General features: G+C 48.0%; 1 protein-coding gene across 2 annotated transcripts in view; it reads right to left on the bottom strand.

Moving 5' to 3' along the window:
* CENPM (centromere protein M) overlaps positions 1-10758 on the bottom strand; it is a 163886-nt gene that overhangs the window by 68869 nt on the left and 84259 nt on the right. For both annotated transcript variants that reach the window (XM_040359656.1, XM_040359655.1), the window contains exon 3: positions 248-346. In XM_040359656.1, coding sequence (XP_040215590.1) covers positions 248-346 — 99 coding nt within the window. The remainder of the gene's footprint in view (positions 1-247; positions 347-10758) is intronic.

The following is a 10758-nucleotide window of genomic DNA, read 5'->3' as shown; positions in this document are numbered from 1 at the left end:
CTGCAAACGTAGAGAATCTGCATGAGCTTACCAGCTAGTCTGCAAAAAAAAAACCCCAAACAAACTGACCTGGTCTAACAATTCACTTTAAAAACAGAGGTTTAAGTTGCACACATTTGCAAACATATGTGGAAGCTGCAGTGGCACCCCCTCAAACAGGCTAGCTGGCAAGTGTGCTGGGAAAGTTTTGTCCGTTTGTGATATATATTACCTTTGGCAACCCATTTTTTCTGTGACCATTTCATACCTGTGTTGGCTGTGTAGATTTATTAAAAACACAACCAGGTCAAAACGTGGACGGAGGTGATCTCCTTCAAAAGGCAAAGGCAGGCTCTGGGTCATGTGACTGCAAAAGACAAGAACACACTATATCAACAATCTGACACACAGGCAATGGTATCAATTTCTCTTTAGAGCTGTGACAGCAACATTTAAAGAAGACTATACATATATGAATATTAACATAGGTTATAGAAAGAAACACTCAAAGTGATTTTAAAACCAAAACACAAAATGGAATACATTGTTGCATACCAATCTTTGAGGAGATTGTAAATGAATTTTATTTTTTTTTTCAAATCACAAACAGCTGTATACTTATCTCTGACCTTCCTCTTCTCAGGTATCCCGTGATCATTCCTGGCTCCTTCCCTCCAGTGACAGCCCCATAGGATCCACACAGACAGAGGGGACTCGGCCCAGCTCCCTCATCACTGGCTCCCACTGTCTCAGCAAAGCCTGTGAGAGACCAAGTGAAGGCAGAGAAGAGCTGCACAGCACTTGATCGAATGAGGGCTCAGGTTAGTAAAAAGGGAGGGCGATACGGATGCCCTTAAACACTTTTTTCACCCCCTTCCTGCCCATGCCAATTTTCAGCTTTCAGCACTAACATTTTGAATGACAATTGCGTGGTCATGCAACACTGTACCCAAATTAATAAAATCGCAATAAGGGTATATTGATTGGTTAGCGCAAAAGTTATAGCGCCTACAAAATAGGTTATCGATTTATGGCATTTAAATTGTTTTTTTATACTAGTAATGGCGGTGATCTTCGATTTTTATTGTAACCGACATTGCGGCGGACAGATCGGACACTTTTGACACTATTGACATATATACAGAGATCAGTGCTATAAATATGCACTGATTACTGTATAAATGTCACTGGCAGGGAAGGCGTTAACACTAGGGGGGCAATCAAGGGGTTAAACTTGTTACCTAGGGAGCGACTCCAACTGTGGGGGATGGGACGGACTAGGGGAAGAGATTGATCGGTGTTCATACATCGTGTGTTTATACAATCAGTCTCCTCGCCCCTGAGAGAACCGGTATTTGTGTTCTTATAGACTAAGAACACACGATCTGTTAACTCTCCCCTGACAAGATGTGGATCGGTGGATTTACAAATACACAAACCCACGTTCCTGCTCTGTCACGAGTGATCGCGGGTGCCTGGTGGATATCGCGGCCGCCGGGCACGCGCATCAGCTCCTCGATGACACGGCAGCCCATGCCCCCTATCCCGCCAGGAAGCCAAGGACGTCAAATTCCACCCACCCAGGACGGGAGATCCCATCTGTGGACGTCACATTTATATAGGCGGGGAAGGAAGTGGTTATGCAAGGAATGCATTAAGGTAAAAATTGTTTAGCCTTTATAACTGAAAATGTTGGTGCCGAAATGCAGGATGCGCTTGGCCGAAAACTGAAACACAAAAAGGACAGTTTATAAAAGATATATAATAAGATCAGCCCTCAAATTTTCACTTGCCTACTCGCATTTTGCGAGTGAAAAATTAGGGCTGGCGAGGAGCTGGACTGCCTGGGATAGGGGGGGGGGGGGCGAGCAGACGTTCTCCCAGCGCGATGTGGAAGAGGAGTTGTTAGCTGCAGTGTTCGGTGACAGTTCCCCCCTTCTCTCTGCACAGGACGGGAGACCAGTGAGGGCTGGTCAGTTTCTCTTCCTGTCTTGTGAACTTGTGACGCCAGTGCACATGGATGATGGAGCCGTCGGATCGGATCGTGGCTTCAGCAGCAGACCCAGCTACTGTGTACATCCTGTCTTCTTGCCCCTCCAGCCAGGTCAGATATAAATCCTCACTGTTTCTCCTTGCAAACCTCATGCCATGTCTTATCTGTGCTCCAGCTTTCCCACTTTGTTTCTGCCATCTCTTTGTTATCTGAATTAGACTCTTTAGTAATTAACCCTCTGTGTCCTTGTTAGGAGAGAACTGCGCTTTTCTTCTCTGCTTCAGCCCAGGTTCACACCAGTGCGATTAGAGACGTTGCATGCGATTTGCACCCACACCTGTGGCGCCGATCGCATTCGATGTCTGTGAGATGCAAGTTCAGCCATACAGTTGTAGTTGGTTTGGTACAGAAAAAAAAAAAAAAAAAAAATCGCAGGGACTTGTTTTTCCCGCACTAGAATCAGATCACATGAGTGTTTTAACCTATGCCATCTGATTCCTGCGATCTGTAAACTAAACGGGGGGTGTCGTTAACAATGTATTGACACCCGCAGCGGTTCGCAGATGGCAGTGTGAACTGCCCACAGGAGAGATACGATGTGGCATCCGGCGCTGGAATCGCACTGCTTCCCGCATCGCATCAGTGTGAACCCAGGCTTAATTAACACATGTACACTGCTGCTTACCTAAATGGTTAAGGCTGCACTCAAACCCGAGCGTATTTTTTTTTCAGACAGAACGTCACGTGTTTTTACCACAATTTTTGCTGCGTTTTTGCCCCGATTTTGTACAGGTCACCAATATAAAAAGCAGAAAAACGCCTGTAATCTGCCTATAAAGTAGTTCATGTACTTTTTTGAGCTTAGGCTCTGTTCACACCCAGGCCTTTTTGGGCATTTTTCTGCTCTCAGCCATAGCTCTAAAAACAAATCCCATTCATTTCAAAGGCCCCTGTTTACATCTGAGTGTTCTGTCACCTAAAGCAAAACGTCCGTTGCTCAAAAAAGTACAGGTGCTTATTTTTTGGCAGATTACAGGCGATTTTTATTCTTGTACATTGGTGACCTTTTGACCTGTACAAAATCGTCAAAAAAATAGCGTGACTTTCTGCCTAAAAATTATACGCTCAGGTGTGAGAGCTGCAATGGTGGGCACACGTCATGCTACAATTTGGGGCGCAGGTCACGCTGCAATGGTGGGTGCAGGTGAGCCTGCATTGAGGGGAACTGATATAGTTGTTGTTAATATTTATTTTTGTAATGTAATTCTGCATAAAACATTTAAGTGTCATTTCATGATATCATTTATGAGGGCGCGATTAGGAGCGGGACATGGTAGGGGTTGGGTGGGGCAACTGGTGGCGAGTAACCCTTGAGGCCTGGCTAGTAGCTCAGGACTTGAAATTTTGAGCCCTGAGAAGATAATATATTTTTTCATATATAATTATATTATATCCAAATGTTTATTATACCTCCTCTGTAACTCAAAACTGGTAACCTGTACAAATTTTTAAACGTCGCCTATGGAGATTAAGGGTAAAAGTTTGTCGCCATTCCACGAGCGGGTGCAATTTTAATGCATGACATGTAGGGTATCAAATTTCCTGGGCGCAACTGGAAATATCGGGGGCGTGGTTTGACCTTGATTGAAGATGGCCGCTTAACTCGAGAGCTCCCGTCGACAGAGTTGATTTACTGCCTTCCACTGAGGTTTTCCCCTACCTACACACCCGTAAACCATGGGGACCTCTTCCCGCAGCTCTTAGGACATCCCGCTCCAGTTCTCCCCACAATAGGACAGGAAGACTGAGCCAGAATATACCGGAGATGTTCCGGACCCAGGCCGGCAAAATGGCGTCTTCCCAATCCTCACAAGGCCCACATCCAAATGTCAGCCCAACAGGGAGAGTGGCTGCCTCACAAACAACCCCAGCAACGGAGAGATTGTTCTCACTGTGCACCAACACCCCAGCTTGAACGAGCTTCGATCCGTGGCAGTGGACATCAAAGACACCCTCACGGCTGCAATTACCAACCTCTGGATTGACATATAGGCAACTGCGGGAAGAGTCCAAGAAGTGTCGAAAATGGCGGCACAACAATCCACCATGCCACCACGTCCTGGACACTCACACCCTGCAGCTCCACAATCTGCGTCGTAGAGGCTTCCCGGAAACAATAGATGCAGACCAACTACAAGTGGATGTAATAGGCCTTTTCAATGGTCTACTCGATAGACCTCGCACCTCACCAATTGGCATGGAGTGCATCCACCGTGCCCTCCGCCCACGAGGCAGAGAGTCGGATCCCCCAGAGATGTAGTCTTCTGTATAGTATTCTACCAATTTTCTAACAAAGCTTCGTTGTTGCACAAAGGCACAGAAATACGCCTGTTCCAGGATCTCTCTAACATCACGCTTCAATGCCAGAGGGAACTATGTCACATGCGGTCGGTTCTCCACAAAAAAGAGATTTTTAATACAGCTTACCTGTAAAATCTTTTTCTTGGAGTACATCACGGGACACAGAGCGGCATTCATTACTATATGGGTTATATGGAGTACCTTCAGGTGTAGACACTGGCAATCTCAAACAGGAAATGCCCCTCCCTATATAACCCCCTCCCACAGGAGGAGTACCTCAGTTTTGTAGCAAGCAGTATGCCTCCCAAAATGGTCCTCAAAAAAAGAGGGGTGGGAGCTCTGTGTCCCGTGATGTACTCCAAGAAAAAGATTTTACAGGTAAGCTGTATTAAAAATCTCTTTTTCTTTATCGTACATCACGGGACACAGAGCGGCATTCATTACTATATGGGATGTCCCAAAGCAATGCTTACAATGAGGGGAGGGAGAACATCTCCAAGACAAAAGGATTTAATTTAGAGATATACTCAAATCATAATAAATCCAACTTAGTTGAGAAAAATAAAATTTTTTAAATTTAACTCGAACAAGAGGAGCCCCCGGAATCCGAGGGTCTCAAACTGCAGCCTGCAGCACTGCCTGCCCGAAGGCAGTATCAGTATTCCTTCTTACGTCCAACTTGTAGAATTTTGTAAACGTGTGGACAGAAGACCAGGTTGCCGCCTTGCAAACTTGAGCCATAGAGATCTGGTGGTGTGCTGCCCAGGAGGCGCCCATGGCTCTAGTAGAATGAGCCTTTAATGATACTGGAGGAGGCAACCCTTTCAAGCCGTAGGCCTGAGTGATTAATTGCTTAATCCACCTAGAAATGGTGGACTTTGCAGCTGCCTGCCCCTTCTTGGGCCCATCCGGTAGAATGAACAGCACATCTGTCTTCCGGATCTTCTTTGTAGCTTTAAGATAGGCCTTCATGGCCCTGACAATATCCAAGGTATGCAGCAACCCTTCCTTTCTGGAAGTAGGTTTAGGGAAGAAGGATGGTAATACCAAATCCTGGTTCAAATGAAAACTGGATATGACCTTCGGAAGGAAGGAAGGATGAGGGCGGAGAACGACCCTGTCCTTATGAAAAACAAGATATGGTTCCTTACAGGATAAGGCTGCCAGCTCCGAAACTCTTCTTGCGGAAACTATGGCAACCAAAAATACTAACTTCCTTGTCAGTAGAACCAAAGGAATATCAGCCAACGGCTCAAACGGTTGTTTCTGTAAACTTTGACAGAACAAGATTTAAATCCCACGGACAAAGCGGGGATTTAACTGGAGGTCTAATACGTAAGACCCCTTGAAGGAAGGTCTTAACCAGCGAGTGGGTGGCCAGCGGCCGCTGAAACCACACTGACAGAGCAGAAATCTGTCCTTTGATTGTGCTTAATGCCAATCCTTTATCCACTCCTAGCTGGAGAAAACTTAATACTCTATCGATGGTAAATTTGCGAGAAAGCCATCGCTTGGACTCACACCAGCCTACATAGGCCTTCCAGACCCTGTAATAAATCACCCTAGAGACCGGTTTCCTGGCTCTGATTAGGGTAGAGATTACTTTCTGAGACAGACCTCTACCCCTGAGAATCAGGGATTCAGCTTCCAGGCCGTCAAATTTAGATGCCGTAAGGCAGGGTGGAGGATCGGACCTTGCGATAGCAGGTCTGGCCGTAGAGGAAGAGTCCAAGGGTCTCCCACTACCATCCTTAAGATTAGTGAGTACCATGCCCTTCTGGGCCATGCTGGAGCTACCAGGATGACTGGTATGTGCTCCACCCGGATCCTGCGCAGCAGGCGGGGTAGTAACTGGAGCGGGGGAAACGCATAAAGAAGTTTGAACTGATGCCAAGGGCAAACCAACACATCGGTTCCGCAGGCCATCGGATCCCTTGAGCGGGACATGAACCTGTCTAGTTTCTTGTTGAGTCTCGATGCCATGATATCCACGTCCGGCACTCCCCATCTTTGGCAGAGTGCTTGAAAGACTAGTGGATGCAGAGACCATTCCCCCGGCCATAGAGTCTGGCGGCTTAAGAAGTCCGCCTGAAAGTTGTCCACTCCTGGAATGAATATTGCCGATATGCAGGGCACATGAGCCTCTGCCCATAGAAGAATCAAGCTCACCTCTCTCTGAGCGGTTTGACTCCTGGTTCCCCCTTGGTGATTTATGTGTGCCACGGCCGTGGCATTGTCTGATTGAATTCTCACCGGGAACCCCTGCAATTTTGACGTCCAAGCCCTGAGGGCTAGTCGAGCAGCTCTGAGCTCCAAGATGTTGATGGGCAACTGCTTCTCTGGCTTTGCCCAAGTACCTTGGCGAGTGCAACCATCCAAAATTGCTCCCCAGCCCGTCAGGCTGGCGTCTGTGGTCACTATCTTCCAAGCCACTGGGCTGAAAGACCTCCCCTTCAGTAGATTCTGAGGGTCTAACCACCAACACAGACTTTGTCGGACTCTTGATGAGAGCGGCAACGGGATATCCAAGGCCTGTGGCCTTCTGCTCCATGCTGACAGGATGGCTGCCTGTAGGATGCGAGTGTGGCTCTGGGCGTATGGTACCGCCTCGAATGTGGCCACCATCTTGCCTAGTAACCTCATACATAGGCGAATAGTCGGTTCTTTCTTGCTTAGAACCAGTAGGATTAATTCCTTGATGGCTTTTACCTTCCTCAGAGGTAGGAACACTCCTTGTTGTTCTGTGTCTAATCTCATGCCGAGATATTCCAACTGCTTTGTGGGCTGGAAAGCTGACTTTTCTCGATTTAGGACCCAGCCGAACCTCTCGAGGTATTGGACCGTGAGGGCCACTGCTCGCTCCAAGCCGGGAGACGAGTGATCTATGACTAGGAGGTCGTCCAGGTATGCTAGGATCGTGACCCCTTGGATCCTTAGTTTGGCTAGGATTGGAGCTAGGACCTTCGTGAACACCCGGGGGGCCGTAGCCAACCCGAAGGGAAGCGCCACGAATTGGAAGTGACGCGAAGCCACCATGAAGCGTAGATATCTTTGATGTGGCTGATAAATTGGAACATGAAGGTAGGCATCCTTTATGTCTATGGACGCCATGAAGTCGTCCTTCTGGAGTGTGGCAGCTGCTGACCGCACGGATTCCATCCGAAATGAGCGGATCTTTAGATATGCATTTACCATCTTTAGGTCCAAAATTGGCCTGACATCTCCATTGGATTTTGGGATGATGAATAGGTTGGAGTAGAAACCCAGCCCCTGTTCCAGGACTGGTACCTCTACTATTACTTCCTGGGAAAGTAGATGATCTAATGCCGATCTTAATGCGGCTCCCTTTTCCGGATCGTTTGGAATCCTCGACTTCTGGAAATGAGGAGGAGGAAACCTTAGGAAATCTAATTTGTAGCCTGTGGCCACGGAAGACCGTACCCACTCGTCGGGAATGCTGGCTTCCCAAATCTCTGAAAAGAGTCGCAGCCTTCCCCCCACCTTCGTGGGTGGGGGCGCCCCTTCATAAGGTTGGCTTGGGGGCTGGTTTTGCTGGTTTGCGAAACCACTGCCTTTTGCCTCTAACAGCCTGTCCTTGTGATCTGCTGTTGAAGCCGAAGTTTGCTTTTGCAGGAGGCCGTCGATACTGCTTGGCATTAGAGGGCCCCTGCCCAGGGGAATACTGTCGTTTAAACGCAGGTCCCTGAACCTTCTTCTTAGTTGGCAAGAGAGTACTCTTGCCGTTTGAAATGGTCTGAATGTATTTATCTAGGTCTTCTCCGAAGAGTCGTCCTCCATGGAAGGGGAACCCTACCAGGAGCTTCTTGCATGGGGGCTCAGCCTCCCAGCTTTTTAACCATAAGAGTCTTCTCATATGGATAAGGGATAACGATAAACGTGACGCTTGCTGGATAGAATCCTTGATTGTGTCTACCGTAAAACATATGGCCTTAGGGACATCCGAAAATTTTTCTGCCTGCTGGGCCGGAATAAGTTTAAGCATCTGCTTAAATTGATCCGATAATGCTTGAGCGACCCCAATCGCAGCCACAGCTGGCTGTACTACTGCCCCTGCAGTAGTGAAGGAGTTCTTAAGTAGTGCTTCCAAGCGCTTATCAACTGGATCCTTGAACACCTGTATGTTTTCTACAGGGCATGTTAACGATCTGTTAACACATGAGATGGCTGCGTCCACTGCAGGAGTAGCCCATCTTTTGGAAAATTTTTCTTCCATAGGATATAGGACAGAGAACCTTTTAGGTGGTAAGAAGATCTTATCTGGCTTGTTCCAATCTTGGAACAAAATTCCCTCTAATAGAGGATGGATCGGAAACACAGCATTGCTTTGAGGCGCCCTCAGTGAGCCCAAAGCTGAAACCGTCGATACCTGGAGATCTGGTACTGGCAAGTTGAATGTCCTATGGACCAAGTCCGACAATCCTTGAATCCACCAGCTCTCCCTCAGGGAGACTGCCCCAGACTCCTCTGTATCCGGGTCTTCGATCCCTGAACCTACTTGGTCCGTGTCCAAGAGGTCGTCCAATTCCCCTGAGGAAAGGACCTCCTCTTCTGAGGGTCCGCGCTCGGGCGACGGAGATCTATTCCGCTTACTGCCCCGCATAGCTGCGGATATCTTTTTTTTTTTTTTCCCATGCTTTTCTCATCTCTTTTAAAGAGGTGAGTAATACCTCCTCCGTGACCATCTTAGGGCTGGACTGACCCGCGTCAGCTCCAGCCCCAGATCCCGATGGCCCCAAGGCTCCCTGTAGGGAAAACAGCGGCATACCATGGTACAATACCGAGGTACACCTGCTACCTATTGGTATTTGGAACTATAAAAGTTAATTGTCCAAACACCTGTTTGGGGGATAAAAAAATGCTTCCTCTCCCCTAGATGACTTTTTTTTTTTTTTTTTTTTTTTTTCGTTTTTGTTTCAAATCCAGGAAAGAAAAAACATTCTGTCCCCCTGAGTAGTATTGCAAAGAAAAACTATGAGATGGAAAAGAAACAGCCTATTTCTAGGCTTGACAAAACAGTCCTCTGAAGACTGCAATATCCTTTCTGGCCACTGTGTGTCCTCGGCGCCCCGTGCTGCCACTCTGGTCTATGTCCTCAGTTCCAAAGTATTGATGGAACAAACAAGGAAGGGCCGCCCCTTCCTTTAAGCCACTGACCCGCCCTTCCCCCCCAGCAACCTCAAACAGGAAATGCCCCTCCCGACAGGGGGAGGGGGGGGGGGGATTTTGGGAGGAAGGGACCTCTCTGTTCCAGCAAACTGCGGCCTGCAGCCTGGAACCATGAGGAGGCCAGCGTTTTGCCTGCTTGCAGGCTCTGAGGAGGAAGACTGAATGGAGCATCGCCTGGAGGCCTGCAGGTAAGCAAAGCTCTCTGACACACACATATATTTTTATATAACACAGGCCCCACTCAATGCTTTTCCAACACTACAAGGGAGGTCACATCTTATGGGGAATAATACATAGAGAGCCATCCTATCTTTATGATATGTGACTAGTTTGCCAGATGCAGTGCATAACTTTAGGCATGTCCCCTGTGACCCCCCAGAAAAAAACCTGCTAAGAACCAAGTTCCGCAAGTTTTCCCCTCACTTACCTGCTCCATGCCGCAGGACTTTGCCAAGCAAGAGGCCCAATCTTCCCCCATCTCCGTGGGGATGTCTAGACCTTCAGGCCCTGGGTTCCTATGAAGGATCCACTGTCCTGGGCCCATATAGCACCCTGGCAACAGAAAACTTTAGGTACCCAAAGGTTTCTAAGTTCTGGGCCCAGGGTCCAGCTCTCTAAAAAGAAAAGCATTATGGGCTATACCCCAAGGGTTTGGGGTCCGGTTACTGACCACTTTAGCGCTGAGGCTTTTTTGGACAGAACCGGTAGCTCACCTAATCCCAAGGATGCGGAGGCAAGCTAAACCATGACTAACACCTAAGACACTGGCGTAAAAACTGAGGTACTCCTCCTGTGGGAGGGGGTTATATAGGGAGGGGCATTTCCTGTTTGAGATTGCCAGTGTCTACACCTGAAGGTACTCCATATAACCCATATAGTAATGAATGCCGCTCTGTGTCCCGTGATGTACGATAAAGAAAAGGGTATCCCGTACAGGATAGCGAGATGGAGGTGCATGCGTGCGTATGGGTTCCAGGCCAACGAGTGGGGCAGCAGCGTGAGTGTGTGTGCACGGGGGCCAGATAAACACGCGTGCTAGAAGCTGCTTGGCACCTATGGACCATTAAAAGAACAGCAGCTGCACTTATGCAGTGCTGTTTGAGATGCAGCTTACCGTGTCCTGAAACCTGTGCCTGCCATCGGATTACCTGCATTGACCCGGGTCTGTTACTTACCTGATATCTCCAATGACCTTGACTTGCCTTGACTCTGCTAAAGACTTTGTGCTTAATATCCTG

The sequence above is a fragment of the Rana temporaria genome, chromosome 7, assembly GCF_905171775.1.
Source record: "Rana temporaria chromosome 7, aRanTem1.1, whole genome shotgun sequence".
NCBI lineage: Eukaryota > Metazoa > Chordata > Amphibia > Anura > Ranidae > Rana > Rana temporaria.
The sequence above is the reverse complement of the archived record's forward strand: the minus strand, read 5'-3'. Positions and strand labels throughout refer to the sequence as shown.